Source organism: Callithrix jacchus, chromosome 9, assembly GCF_049354715.1.
Source record: "Callithrix jacchus isolate 240 chromosome 9, calJac240_pri, whole genome shotgun sequence".
In the NCBI taxonomy this organism is placed as follows: Eukaryota; Metazoa; Chordata; class Mammalia; order Primates; family Cebidae; genus Callithrix; species Callithrix jacchus.
The window spans coordinates 70,893,193-70,908,701 of record NC_133510.1 but is presented as its reverse complement, the minus strand read 5'-3'; the positions used below and the strand labels follow the sequence as shown (position 1 = coordinate 70,908,701).

The following is a 15,509-nucleotide window of genomic DNA, read 5'->3' as shown; positions in this document are numbered from 1 at the left end:
GCCTGGGTAACAAGAGTGAAACTCCGTCTCAAAAAAAAAAAAAGTTTTAAGTTGTTAGCCAATCGCGTTTTAGCTTAAATTGTGAGGTCTGGCTCCAAGAAACAGAGAAGGCCCAATGACAAATGTGGTCCTTTAACAAAATCAAGAGACATTATGATGGTTCAAAGGCAAATTAATTGAAAGAAAAAAAAAAAAACAACTTATTTTTGGAAACAGTAAACTTCTACTTTGAATGATGTTAAAAATATGCAAGTTAGAGGCCAGGTACAGTGGCTAAGTGTTATTACAAGAGTCAAGAGATGGGCGTGGTAGCTCACACCTATAATCCTATTACTTTGGGAGGCTGAGTTGGGAGGGTAACATGAGCTCAGAAATTTGAAACCAGCCTAGGCAACATAGTGACACCTCCTCTCTATAAAAAACAAAATTACGTGGACAACGTAGTAGCACATGCCTGTAGTCCCAGCTACCCTGGTGGTTGAGGTGGGAAAATTGCTTATGACCAACAGGTAGAGAGCTGCAGTAAGCCGTAATCATGCCACTGCACTCCAACCTGAGCAACAGAGACTCTGTCTCAAAAAAATTTTTAAAAAGAAAAATGTTTGAGAGTCAAGTTAGAAGAATTTTTTTTAAGTTTATAAAGGCCAGGTACAGTGGCTCATGCCTGTAAGCCCAGCAGTTTGAGACCAGCCTGGGCAACATAGTGAGACCTGTCTCTACAAAAAAATTTAAAAAACAGTGGCCAGGCACATTGACTCACACCCGTAATTCTAGCATTTTGGGAGGCCAAGGCGGGAGGATCACCTGAGATCAGGAATTTGAGACCAACCTGGCCAAGACTGTGAAACCCCATCTCTACCAAAAATATAAAAATTAGCCAGGCATGGTATCATGCACCTGTAATCCCAGCTACTCAGGAGGCTGAGGCACAAGAATTGCTTGTACCTGAGAGGCAGAGGTTGCAGTGAGCCGAGATCACACCTCTAACACTGCAGCTTGGGCAACAGAGCGAGACTCTGTTTCAAAAAAATAGTAATAATGAAATTAAATAATTAGCCAGGCATGCTGGCACACATACATAGTCCCAGCTATTCAGAGGCTGAGGTGGGAGAACTGCGTGAGCCCAGGAGTTCAAGGCTACAGTGAGCTATGACTAAGACAATGCACTCCAGCCTGGGCAACACAGCAAGACTCCATCTCAAAAAAAATAAATAAATTTTTAAAAATTAAAAATAGGGCCAGGCACGGTGGCTCACGCCTGTAATCCCAGCACTTTGGGAGGCTGAGGCGGGTGGATCACGAGGTCAAGAGATCGAGACCATCCTGGTCAACATGGTGAAACCCTGTCTCTACTAAAAATACAAAAAATTAGCTGGGCATGGTGGCGTGCGCCTGTAATCCCAGCTACTCAGGAGGCTGAGGCAGGAGAATTGCCTGAACCCAGGAGGTGGAGGTTGTGGTGAGCCAAGATCATGCCATTGTACTCTAGTATGGGTAATAAGAGCGAAACTCCATCTCAAAAAAAAATTAAAATTAAAATTAAAGCCGGCTAATCTCAGCATTTTGGGAGGCCAAGGTAGGCGCGGGAAATTGAGACCATATTGGCCAACATGGTGAAACCCCGTCTCTACTAAAAATACAAAAATTAGCTGGATGTGGTGGCACATGCCTGTAGTACCAGCTACTCAGGAGGCTGAGAAAGGAAAATCACTTGAACCCAGAAGGCAGAGGTTGCAGTGGGCCAAGATGATGCCAACTGCACTCCAGTCTGGAAACAGAGTGAGACTCTGTCTCAAAACAAACAAACATCAGACACAGTATCTCACGTCAGTAATCTCAGCATTTTGGGAAGCCAAAGATGGTGGATCACCTGAGGTCAGGAGTTTTGAGACAAACCTGGCCAACATGGTGAAACCTCATCTCTAATAATACAGAAATTAGCCAGGTGTGGCGGTGCACACCTGTAATCACAGCTACTCAGGAGGCTAAGGCAGAAGAATTGCTTGAACCCAGGAGGCAGAGGTTGCAGTGATCCATGATCACTCCAGCCTAGGAGACGAGCAAAATTCTGTCTCCAAAAAATAAAATAAAAATACAGAAGTCAGAGCCCTAATCACACAAAAGGATAATACTAGAATTTCACAGTGCAGAATCATCCTTTCAATTGGGGTGGAAAACCCAAATTTTTTTTTTTTTTTTTTTTTTTTGGGAGACAAAGAGTCTCACTCTGTTGCCAGGCTGGAGTGCAGGTGGCACAATCTCGGCTCACTGCCACCTCCACCTCCTAGGTTCAAGCAATTCTCCTGCCTCAGCCTCCTGAGTAGCTGGGACTATAGGCACGCACCACCACACCCAGTTTATTTTTGTATATTTTTTTAGTAGAGACAGGGTTTCACCATGTTGGCCAGGATGGTCTTGAACTCTTGATCTCATGATCCACCCACCTCGGCCTCCCAAAGTGCTGGGATTACAGGCATGAGCCACCACACCAGGCCACCCACAGTAATTTTTTAAGGTTATAATTAGATTTAACAGCATTAGGCTTCTAATAAGCAAGTTAAATCAGAAACCGAGACAATTATAAACATTTTATGGATATTGTGGAACTCTAGTATTAAGACTATAAATAAATATTAGCCCACATCTATAACAAATGACTCATGTTTCTTTCTAATGAACTGACCACTACATTTCCGAAGTTATGAAATGGCCAACAGACCATAGAAAGATAATTCTTTAGGCTCCTGCTTGAAACCAACAGCTTCAGCAAACTGCTGGCCTTGATTCAGGGCCAAAGGAAAACAAAAACCTTCAACTAAGCAAACTAGCACAGAGATTCCCACTAGTCTTCAAACTAGCAAATCAGAGCCTTAACAGGCAAAGTAAAAAGATACGGGTAAGGCAGTGTCTGGTCATTGGAAGAGATTGATTGGAACAACGAACATCATCCACGAAGGCCAAGCACCTCTGACTGGAACGAGTGGTATGGGCCTAAAATGGAAAAAGACAGATAAAATAGACCCACAAAAGAACATACAATTACGATGAAAACAGTCATATAAGAAAAGCACATCCTAAAGGATAGAAAATTCAACATTTAACAAAAATAGATACACCAATATTATGCAAAAGACAAAAAACTAAAACCTAGCATATAATGAGTCAACCTTAATCCCAAATACACCTCTCCATATTCTAAAACTGTGACATAGCCAAACTAAGATTTTGTCTTTTACCAACAGAAGTCTTGGAAATTGTAACCTTAGGTGGAATCTTAACAAATGAAACAAATAAAACTACTCTTAGTGAAACAGAGACCAAGGGTTTCAAAAACAAATTTCAGAATAACCACTTTTCTTTTCTTCCTATTAACCTTACTTCCTGACATTCAATTGCCCCTATTCTACCTTCACATCTTTTAAAACAAGATTCCCAAGCAATTTAGGCTTAACCTGTGTTTATTTCTGAACTGAAGAATATCTGAACCGAAGGACTTAGAAACTTATTCCAACTACTCAATATGCAGATGAGAATACGGAGGCCCAGAGAAGTTAAGCTGTCTGTGCAGACATAAAGCTCATCAGTGGGGACTGAGACTAAAATCCATGTCTCCTGACTTCAAGCTAAGTGCTTTCACTACAACCAAAGTGCAGAAAGTCAGATTTCAGATCTAAGACCGGACATAATGTTTTGATAATTACCCTAACTTTGTAAATAAAGTGAACATGGCCAGGCACGGTGGCTCATGCCTGTAATCCCAACACTCTGGGAGGCCGAGGCAGGTGGATCACGAGGTCAGGTGCTCAAGACCAGCCTGGTCAACATAGTGAGACCCCATCTCTACTAAAAATACAAAAAAATCAGCTGGGCGTGGAGGCAAGGACCCATAATCCCAGCTACTTGGGAGGCTAAGGCAGGAGAATCATTTGAACTTAGGTGGTGGAGGGTGCAACAAGCCAAGATCACGCTATTGTACTCCAGCCTGAGCAACAGTGCAAGACTCTATGTCAAAAAAATAAAAATAAATAAAAATAAAGTATACACAAAAATTACCTGTTGGGTGGCACCATCTGTGGCCAGCATTCTGCGTTCTTTCAACTGCCTATGCAGTAAGGCTTCCACTCCATATCTCTGGCGGTATCGACGCAGACATTTTAATCGTTTTAAGTTCTCTCGTTCTTTGGCCAAAAGTCCCTCTGGGCCAGTCAGCAGACTACTGCCTAGAGTTATAAGAGTCAAGATGTTATTTGTCAAGCAACCCATCAAGGCTATTTCTCCAAATCAACAAGTAAACAGAAAAATCTTTAGCATAAAACAGGCAGTTTCAAAAGCAAACTCTCCCCCATTCCAGGTACCAAGACAGAAATAAATCTAATTACAGTCATGTGCTACATATAACCACTTTTTAATCAATCACGGCCCATATATACTATGGTGGTCCCCTAAGATTATAACAAAGCTGAAAAATTCTTATTGCCTAGTGACATCATAATTCAACTCACACATCTGTGGTGATGCTGGTGACCAAATCTACTGCACTGCCAGTTGTGTAAAAGTCTAGCACATACAATTATGCACAGTACATAATACTTGGTAATAAACAACCATGTTACTGGTTTATGCATTTACTATATAATATTTATCCTTAGAATGTACTCTACTCTATTTATTTAAAAAAAGCTAAATGTAAAACAGTCTCAGCCAGGTCTCTCAGAAGTTACTGCAGAAGGCATCGTTATCATGAGATGACAACTTGTTGCACATGGTTGTCCCTAAAGACCTTACACTGGGACAAGATGTGGAGGTGGAAGACAGTGACACTAGGCCCATGTAGGCTAGGTGAATGTACGTGTTTGCATCTTACTTCTTAACAAAAGTTTAAAAGGTTTTCTTTTTTAAGAAAAAAATTAAAACTAGAAAAGTTTATAGGATATAAAGAAAATATTTTTGTGCAGCTGTACAATGTGTTTGTGTTTTACATTAAGTGTTATTACAGAGTCCAGAAGTTTAAAAAAAAATTTTTTTTAAGTTTATAAAGGCCAGGAACAGTGACTCATCCTTGTAATCAATCCGAATACTCTGGGAAGCCAAGGTAGAAGGATCACTTGAGCACAGGAGTTCAAGACCAACCTGAGTAACATAGTAAGACCCTGTCTCTACAAAGATTTTAAAACAGTTGATTGAGTATGGTGGTGCATCTGCAGTCCTAGCTACTCAGGAGGCTGAGGCAGGATAGCTTAAGTCCATGAGTTCAAGGCTGCAGTGAGCAAGGATCATGCCACTTCTTTAAAAAAAAAAATTTATAGCGCAGGTGCAATGGTTCACACCTGCAATCCCAGAACTTTGGGAGACCTAAGTGGGTGGATTGCTTGGGGTCAGGAGTTCAAGACCAGCCTGGCCAATGGCAAAACCCCATCTCTATTAAAAATAAAAAAAATAGCACATGCCTGTAATCCCAAATACTCAGGAAGCTGAGGTGGCTTGAACCTAGGAGGCAGAGGTTGCAGGGAGCTGAGATGGCACCACTGCACTCCAGTCTGGGCAGTAGAGCACGACTGCATGTCTGTCTCAGTTTAAAAAAAAAAAAAAGTTTATAAAGTAAACAAGTTTGAGTAAGCTAAAGTTAATTTATTATTGAAGAATTTTAAAAATAAATTTAGTATAGCCTAAGTGTACAGTACTGAAAACATCTACAGTAGTAAATAATAATGTGCTAGGCCTTCCTGACACACCACTTACCACTCACTCACATGCCCAAAACAACTTCCAATCCTACAAGCTCCATTCATGCTACATGCCCATTTTTAAAATCTTTTATGCCATAATTTAACTGTACCTTTGCTATGTTTAGATGTGTTTAGGTACACACTTACCACTGTGTTACAACCACCCACAGTATTTAGTACAGTAACATGTTTCTAGGTTTGCAGCCTAGGTACGCTGCAAGCTATACCACCTAGGTTAGCCTAAGACACTCTATGAAGTTTGAATGATAAAAATCACCTAACTCCAAAAGAAAAAAAAATTGCCTAACAACGTATGTATCCCCATCATTAAGCAACACAGGACTATACTACCAAATCCACACGTTAAACCCACAACAGCTTGTTGAACTGGCATAAAACTTGCCTAGGGCTTCATGTTCCACTTTGCGATTATGTAAGTACCGGCGCTTCTTCTCCTTGAGCAGATGCTGAAGTCGTTTAAACTGATCAATGTACAGAGACTGTAAACGAATTAGCTTCTCACGCATAATCAGAGCCACTTCTTCTGCCGTGTAGACACCAGCATGTCTGGAATAAAACAGAATTCAGCAAAGCCTAAGAAAATAATAATAAAACCCAAGTTAAAAAGAGTAGAGATGTGAGACTACATTTGTTATTTAACAAGTTCGGTACTGAGATAGTCACCTTAACATACTGTTTTCACAAACTATTTTATCATTCAAGTGGTACTTAAATAAAACAAAAGAGAAAATCTCTAAGAAAGAACACTAATCTGTGATTTCACAAAATGTGGGAAAAGTCTTATTATTTTTCCCAGTTATTTGCATTATATTAGAGTCCAGCCTGGCCAATATGGCAAAACCCTATCTCTACTGAAAACACAAAAATCAGCTGGGCATGGTGGTGGGTGCCTGTAATCCCAGCTACTCAGAAGTCTGGGGCAGGAGAATTGCTTGAACCCACAGGTAGAGGTTGCAGCGAACTGAGACAGCACTACAGCATTCTAGCCTGGGCAACAGAGCAAGATTCCATCTCAAAAAAAAAAAAGAACTTCCAAAAGTTATGCTAGTGATTAATGTATAGAAGGAAGACTGTTCCCTGGCCCTGATTTATGCAATTCAAAATTAAGAAATGAGGCCAGGTGCAGTGGTTTACGCCTATAATCCCAGCACTTTGGGAGGCCAAGGCAGGCAGATTGCTTGAGCCTGGGAGTTCAAGACCAGTCTGGGGTACACCATGGTAAAACCCTGTCAATACAAAAGTTAGCTGGGCACGGTGGTTTATACCTGTAGTCCCAGCTACTCAAGAGGCTGAGGTGAGAGGATCACTTGAGCCTGGGAGTGGGAGGCTGCAGTGAGCTGAGACGGCACCACCGTACTCCCAGCCTGGGTGACAGAGCAAGACCATGTCTCAAAAAAATTAAAAAAAGTTGGGCACAGTGGCTCACGCCTATAATCCCAGCACTTTGGAAGGCCGAGGCAGGTGGATCATGAGGTCAGGAGCATGAGGTCAGAAGTTCAAGACCAAGCTGGCCAAGATAGTGAAACCCCATCTCAATTAAAAATACAAAAATTAGCCAGGTGTGGTGGTGGACAACTGCAATCCCAGCTACTCCAGAGGCTAGGATTACAGGCGCTTACCACATCTGGCTAATTTTTGTATTTTTAATAGAGATGGATCCAGTAGCTAGGATTACAGGAGGTCAGGAGTTTGAGACTACCCTGGGCAACATAGTGAAACCTTGTCTCTACCAAAAATAAAAAAATTTTTTAAATTAAGAGAATAACACTGAACTTTTAAAATTGTTTCATTCATCTTGTCTAATCATTACATAAAAAGAACAAGCTATGTATCTTGATATTGTTTCATACTTTGAGTAAAAATTTTATTGAAAAGGTAATAGACATAAATTATATAAACTAATTTTCAGTCAAAAAATTACGTATTACTTTTTGTACACGTCATACTTTTATTTTTTTAATTTTTTTATCTTTTGAGATGGAGTTTAGCTGTTGTTACCCAGACTGGAGTGCAATGGCACAATCTCAGCTCACCGCAATCTCCGCCTTCTGGGTTCAAACAATTCTCCTGCAGCCTCCCGAGTAGCTGGGACTACAGGCACGTACCACCATGCCCAGCTAATTTTCATATTTTTAGTAGAGATGGGGTTTCACCTTGTTGACCAGGATGGTCTCAATCTCTTGACCTCATGATCCACCCACCTCGGCCTCCCAAAGTGCTGGGATTATAGGCGTGAGCCACCGCGCCCGGTCATACTTTTATTTTTTAAGACAAAGTCTTGCTCTGTTATACAGGCTGAAGTGGTGCAATCTTAGCTAACTGCAACCTCCGCCTCCCTGGTTCAAGCAATTTTCGTGCCTCAGCCTCTCCAGTAGGTGGGATTGCAGGCGTGTGCCACCACACCCAGATAATTTTTTTATGTCTTCTTTTGTATTTTTAGTAAAGACAGGGTTTCGCCATGTTCCCCAGGGTGGTCTCAAACTCCTGACCTCGTGATCCACCTAAATCAGTCTCCCAAAGTCCAAAGAATATAGGCGTGAGCCACTGTACCCAGTCTATGCTTTATTTTTAAAAATTAGCTGTTAAGACACTGAAAATACACAGGATAAATATATAAAATTAACTTTAGGACTGAAAGCAAGTAATTTCTGCCAAAATTTCTTCATAAATATAAACAAGAGCCAGTATTACCTGTGTATAAGAGGTACTTAACTATATTCCAAAGTAAAATTAAGTGAACAGAAATTAAAAATCAAAACATGATTAATAAAACCATCAAAGGGCCAGGCATGGTGGCTCACACCTGTAATCCTAGCACTTTAGGAGGCCAAGGCGGGTGGATCACCTGAGGCTAGGAGTTCTAAGGCCAGCCTGGTCAACATGGCGAAAACCATCTCTGTTAAAAATATAAAAATTAGCCGAGTGTGGTGGCAAATGCCTGTAATCCTAGCTACTCAGGACGCTGAGGCAGGCGAATCACTTGAACCTGGAAGGCAGAGGTTGTAGTGAACCGAGATTGTGCCACTGCACTCTAGCCTGAGTGACAGAACAAGACTCTTGTCTCCAAAAAAATAAAATAAAACCAGCGAATTACAGAAATAACAAAATCTAAAAGAGTATCAGAAAATGTGAAAAGGCTTTAAAAATACCTAACAGTTTCCACAAGGTGACTAAGTTACATCTTCAGAAAAAATGGGCTATGCCTGCATTAACCTGTCTGTAACCTAAAATACTAAGGCCTTATACCCTAATATATAGTTTGTTAAAATGAAATTCACTTTTTGAATACTGGAAGTGAGAAAAATAAATTTTTTTTCAAAAAATTAATTTCAGCTAGGCACGGTAGCTCACGCTTGTACTAGCACTTTGGGAGACCGAGGCGGACAGCTCACCTGAAGTCAGGAGTTCGAGACCAAACCAACCAACATGGAGAAACCCCCTCTCTAATAAGCTTGGTATGGTAGCGTATGCCTGTAATCCCAGCTACTCGGGAGGCTGAGGCAGGAGAATCGCTTGAAGCCAGGAGAAGTTGCGGTGAGCCAGGATTGCACCATTGCACTCCAGCCTGGGCAACGAGCAAAACTCCATCTCAAAATAAATAAATAAATAAAATTTCACTGCATCCTATCAGAAGAAAATTTAACCAGTGGTCTGGGGACTGGAATTTATTAACCTGAAGATTTATTAACTGGAATATATTAACTAAAAGATACTAGAAACATTTGGTGAGGGCAGTGAGCAACCTACTAAATGAATGCCTGGTTCATGTAACAGATGCCTCATTTAAAGATGAAGGTGCCAGACTTTCAGACCTGGACATTTAAAATCATCTACTAACTGCCCTTTCTTTGATATGCACAAATAAAAATCAAGATTTTATTATTAGAATTCATCTTCTTAAAAGAGGGCCTCACCTTATATTCTACTAATAATCTCTCTTATAAAAGGCAGTCTCCGAATTTCTTTATTTGGAAAACAATGGCGATTTAATTATGTGGAAATAACCTTCAGTCAAACAAGTTTTAGATGTTTATATTATAGACGTCACATAACACAATTTCTTTTAAAAAGGGAAATGAAGCTTTAACAATTACCTTTAGGATAAAACTTCCTAAGAATTAGATGTTGTAGACAAACTTTTATTTATTTTTTCTGTGTGCATGCAATAGGGTCACCCTCTGTTATCCAGGCTGCAGTGCAGCGGCATGATCACAGCTCACTACAGTCTCAACCTCCCAGGCCTCTCGAGTAGCTAAGACTACAGACATGCATCATCACATCTGGCTAATTTTTAAGTCTTCTATCGAGATAGGGTCTCCTTATGTTGCCCAGGCTGGTCTCAAACTCCTGGGCTCAAGCAAGCTCGCACCTCAGCCTCCCAAAGTGCTAGGATCACTGGGCATGGTGACTCATGCCTGTAATCCCAGCACTTTGGGAGGCCGAGGTTGGAGAATCACCTGAGGTCAGGAGTTCGAGACCAGCCTGGTCAACATGGAGAAACTCCATCTCTACTGAAAATACAAAAATCAGCTGAGTTGTGGTGGGCTCCTGTAATCCCAGCCACTCGGGAGGCAGAGGCAGAAGAATCATTGGAACCTGGCAGGCAGAGGTTGCAGTGAGCTGAGATCGCACCACTGCACTCCAGCCTGGGTGACAAGAGTGAAACTCCATCTCAAAAAAAAAAAAAATAGTGCTGGCCGGGTGTGGTGGCTCACATCGGTAATCCAAGCACTTTGGAGGCCAAGGCAGGCAGATCACCTGAGGTTGGGAAGTTCAAGACCAGCCTGACCAACATGGTGAAACCCAGTCTTTATCTTATAATCTGTGTAAAAAAAAAAAAAAAAGTGCCAGGATTACATGCGTGAGTCACTGTGCCTGGCCATAAACAAGCTTTTAAAGATTACTTTTAACAAAACAAGTAAGTGGTTACTTTGAGATAAATCATGTATATACTAACAGGAAGTTTAAAAAACTATGCCAACAATATTCTAGTTAGAATCAAGTCTCTAGCAACATCATAAACAATACAAAAAGTGCCCTTTCTGTAACAAGCAATTGAAGATAAATGTGGCTGAACTATTAGATGATTCAAAAAGTGATCCTACTGATGACAAGACTGGCATCCTAAGATATAAATTCTTAATGAAAAGAATTTCACTCAATACTGCCAAATCATATTAAATACAACAAGATAGTAATATGTAATCATATTATAAGGAGATATTTAACAACTCTACATGCCTAAAAATGCATATATTTAGTGGGCCTAAATTTTTTTTAATAATCTCGTTGGGAAAATCAACAAAGCCTTATACTTAGTTACATAATAGTTGACCATATTTGGGGCCTTACTTTCTCTCCTGAACATGTTTCTTCTAGGAAAGAGTGACATCAACTGTCTAGTCCTTTCCACATTTACATTTCTCATAAAATTAACTGGCATTTTGGTTTATATGGCAGTTTCTTGCAAGTTAAATCAGCATAGATGTGTCTCCTAGAGACTGAGCCACTCTAGATTATTACTAATAAAATCAAGTTTCTCGACCTTAAGCTGAGTGTTTACCACAGCAAACGACACTCACTTTGTGACCCTATAGAGCATACATCTCTTCAAAGCAGCAAGTTTGGCCATCTAGAATCGCAATGGGAAAAAAAATGAGTATGTTGGTTTAATTTACTATTTGTGAGATAATCCTGTGAGAGAACAGACATTCCCTTTGAAACTACTTAGATGGCTTTCTAAACTAGTACTTCCTGAATAGTTGACCACAGTGAGATTACTCAATAGAAATGGATGAAATTATTCTACTCAGAAAACATAACCCTAACCTATGGCTATACCCTCCTGAACATGCCCAATCTCCTGATCTCAGAAGCTAAGCAGGGTCAGGCCTGGTTAGCAGTTAGACAGGAGAAAATGTAACCCTAAATGACATTTTTTTTTTTTTTAAGATGGGGTTTCACCATGTTGGTCAGGCTGGTCTTGAACTCCCGACCTCAGGTGAACCGCCCACCTTGGGCTCCAAAGTGCTTGGATCACAGGCGTAAGCCACCACACCCGGCAATGACTTCTTACAAATCAAAGAATCCAAAGTAATGAAGAAAAGGCTATTCCAAGAACAAAAGTCCAACAGTCAAGTCTGCAAGTCTAGAAATTACGCCTTCCACTATCTACAGTCCTTCTAAACGAACTGTCAGTAGAAGTGTTAATACACAGAAGTCAGAAGGCAAAAATTTTAAAAAACCAAACCCAGAACTTGAGACATAGAAACATGAGACTTTGGAGTGGTAATGTTTTTATGCTTTACAACTCCTATGGTGACAATGCGTTAAGTGAAGAGCAGATATAAAACTAATTAAGATATCAGTTTCTCTTAGTCATGAAACCAAACTCCTGAAAACCTTTTTAAAAAAATTCACACACACAAAAACACTAAATGTGTGATGATAAATATGCTAATTACCCTGCTGTGATACAAGGTTTACAAGCATCCAAACACCACACCGTACCCAATAAATATGCACAATTGTCAATTTATAACAATATACAACTTAGAAAAAAATTTTTTAATCCAAAAACACTACATTTTGCAGAAGTATTCAAGTACAATCACATTATTCCTGAGGTTTAGGCCTAGCACCCATTCACAACCATTTTCTCTTCCCTAAACCTTCTGATCATTTCTCAACCCACCTCCCACACACCCACATCTAAGAAATTTCCTATTTTCTCCCCTATACTTTCTCATATGTAGAATTTGGTGTTCAAACTTTTTCTAAATTACAAGGCTTCTAAAAAAAGAATCATTCTGCCTTGAAGCAAGATGACAATTAACCATGCCATTTTGATACATAGAACTTCTTACTGCTGACAAATGGCTAAGCTGTCTTCAACCCTCGCAGGTTATTAATCTATTAACAACATGCAGCACTACATTCCACATCCTAACTACATTTCAAATGCCTTATGTGGAGTTACAACTTACTTTAGGGGATCTTCTTGATCACTGTCTATGCTATCAGCTTCACTGTCAGGGTCACCTCTCCATGTCTGATCCACAGTAATGGGTTCCTGCTCCCCATCACTCCAGCTGTCTTCATCTGAGGCAAGGAAGGGAGAGCAGCCATTAAGACTTCCCACCTCTGTAACTCCACCATACAAAACTAGATACTTAACATATCAACCCAAACCTTGAAATTTTAAAAACAAAGGAAAAAAAAGAACACATAGCACAAAGGTACCGGCAAATAAAAACTCTAAAAGAAAATACAACCCAAGTAAGATTACTTACAACATAAATGAATAAACCACGCCCTTTCAAAAGGACAGAAAAATCAACTTAAAATTATTGTTTCCTGAAATTACCTAACAAAGTTGCTGAGCATTAAAAAAGCAATTAAAGAAATGGTCACCAACTTAGGAGAGTAAACCCAGGCAAACACTACTTCAAATTCAAAAGAATTGGTAAACAACATAGCAATCCTGGAATTCTCACCAAATTCCTGATGAATTAACAATATTACTAAATAGTTCAAGCATTATGCTAACCCAAAATAAGTTCCCTCTTAACTCTCTTTCTCCATTTTCATTCCAGGAGAGAAGATCCTTACCTAATATTCGGCTGGCTTCACTGCGACTACTTTCTGGAGTCTGAGACCCCAGCTCTGTCTTAGCATATGAGCTCAGCTGGCATAAGAGTGTTTCACCCATAGGCCCTGGGTTGGTCTTCTTCAATTGAGCATGAAGTGCCAGGGCATTCCTACGGACATGTTCAGCACAGAAGGACACCCTAAAGAGACAAAACATTACTATTTTATAAGTTCCCTCTTGAAAGTGTTCAATAATTCTCATAATCCCTAATCTTTAAATCATTTTTAGGAAATTAAAATGACTATTACATTCATTTCTAAAAGTGCCAGTAAGTCAGAGGACTTTAATTGGCCCAAGGTCAAACAAGTCATTTGACTTTATTAAAGCGAAATAACACGATGGATGAAGTGGTTCATCCCTGTAATCTCAGCACTTTGGGAGGCCGAGGCAAGGGACTGGGTCTTCCTCTGTTCCCCAGGCTAAAGTGGAGTGGTGCAATCACAGCTCACCGTAGCCTTGAACTGCTTGGCTCAAGTGATCCTCCTGCCTCAGCCTCAAAGTTTCTATAACTGGGAACGCACCACTGCGCCCAGCAAATTTTTTAGTTTTTTTGTAGAAACAAAGTTTTACTATGTTGCCACATCTGGTCTGGAACTCCCAGGCTCAAGTCATCATCCTCCCACCTCAACCTCCCAAGTAGCTGGAATACAAGCCCACAACACTATGCCCAGAGAATTTTTTCATCTTTTGTAGAGGTGGGATCTCACTATATTGCCCCAGTTGGTCTCCAACTCCTGGCCTCAAGTGAGCCTCCTGCCTTGGCCTCCCAAAGTGCTGGGATTACAGGCACGAGCCACTGCAACCAGTCAGGGACACAATTTTAAAACTACAAGATATGTTCGAAATTGTCTAGTCAGGTTACGTGTTTGCATGGATACCTTTGCATACATAATGAAAACTATGAAGCCTCTTTCAGAAGAATACACACATGTACAATTTTGCATGTTAACAAAATTCACGGACAGCCAAATAGAGCCACACACCCTGCATTAATAACTTTATCTATTCCCCAAAAAGTAACGGGGGGAAAAAAGACAAAAGGAGAATTAAGAAGAATAACTTTTGGGGCCAGGCACAGTGGCCCATGCCTGTAATCCCAACACTTTGGGAGGCGGAGGCGGGTGGACCACCTGAGATCACGAGTTCGAGACCAGCCTGGCCAACATGGTGAAACACAGTCTCTACTAAAAATACAAAATCATCTGGGCATAGTGGTGCATGCCTTAAGTCCAGCTACTCGGGAGGCTAAGGCAGGAGAATCGCTTAAACCTGGGAGGTGGAAGCTGCAATAAGCTGAGATTGTGCCACCGCACTCCAGCCTGGGAGATAAAGCAAGACTCTGCCTCAAAAAAAAAAAAAAAGAAGAATTAGGATAGGACGCAGTGGCTAACGCCTGTAATCCCATCACTCTGGGAGGCAGAGATGGGAGGATACTTTGAGGCCAGGAGTTTGAGACCAACCTGGTCAACATAGCAAGACCCATCTATATTTAAAAATTATAATTTAGAATATGCCTTTATTTTACAGATAAAGGAAAAGAAAGAAGTGAACTAAATAATCCAACTTAAATGTCCGTCTAGCCTTCACCGTTTCGTTTTTCAATTTTCCAAGGATACATCCATAATCCCACATTCAGAGGGACTTTACCTCAAACGCGGCAGCTCTGCTGAAGCCCAAATCCTATCACATACCCCTTCTCTTTATGGCAAACGACACATACATATACATATATTTATATATATATACCCATCTTTCTTCTCTGGCTTTGGGGCAGCATTGGGACATCTTTTTCCATTCTTCGTCGATATGTAACTACACTGCTTGAAGGGTGCATTTTTGTCTTCAAGGATATGCTTAATGCAAAACTCCTGCCCCTCCAGACGAGGCTGAGAGCATGGACGATGAGTGAATGCACAGGACACAGGTTCCTGAGATCTGGGCACTGGAGTGATCCTCCCCCGATTGGTTGGCAAGACGTGAATCCGAATCCTGTTCATACCAAAACCTGCGGGGTCAAATGAAATATCAAAAAGCCCTTACCCTTCCCGAAAATTCCTGCTCCACCATATTCGGACAGATCTCGCGGGCAGTTTCCAAAGGAGTGGCAGACG

At 40.7% G+C, this 15,509-nt stretch overlaps 1 protein-coding gene and 1 non-coding gene across 7 annotated transcripts in view; both read right to left on the bottom strand.

Annotated features, from left to right (window-relative positions):
* The window catches only part of KANSL2 (KAT8 regulatory NSL complex subunit 2), a 28,260-nt gene that overhangs the window by 12,221 nt on the left and 530 nt on the right, over window positions 1-15,509 (bottom strand). For 4 of the 6 annotated variants that reach the window (XM_054238585.2, XM_054238587.2, XM_054238586.2 and 1 more), the window contains exons 2-7: window positions 15,145-15,403; window positions 13,359-13,537; window positions 12,734-12,848; window positions 6,126-6,293; window positions 4,054-4,216; window positions 2,895-2,991 (exon numbers count right to left, since the gene is read on the bottom strand). In XM_054238585.2, coding sequence (XP_054094560.1) covers window positions 2,895-2,991; window positions 4,054-4,216; window positions 6,126-6,293; window positions 12,734-12,848; window positions 13,359-13,537; window positions 15,145-15,395 — 973 coding nt within the window. In that variant the 5' untranslated portion in view covers window positions 15,396-15,403. The remainder of the gene's footprint in view (window positions 1-2,894; window positions 2,992-4,053; window positions 4,217-6,125; window positions 6,294-12,733; window positions 12,849-13,358; window positions 13,538-15,144; window positions 15,404-15,509) is intronic. The other 2 variants (XM_078336833.1, XM_078336834.1) reach the window with 1 other exon arrangement.
* On the bottom strand, window positions 2,659-2,795 carry LOC118144682 (small nucleolar RNA SNORA2/SNORA34 family). The gene has a single exon (XR_004729432.1). It is a non-coding gene; the product is annotated as a small nucleolar RNA SNORA2/SNORA34 family (small nucleolar RNA).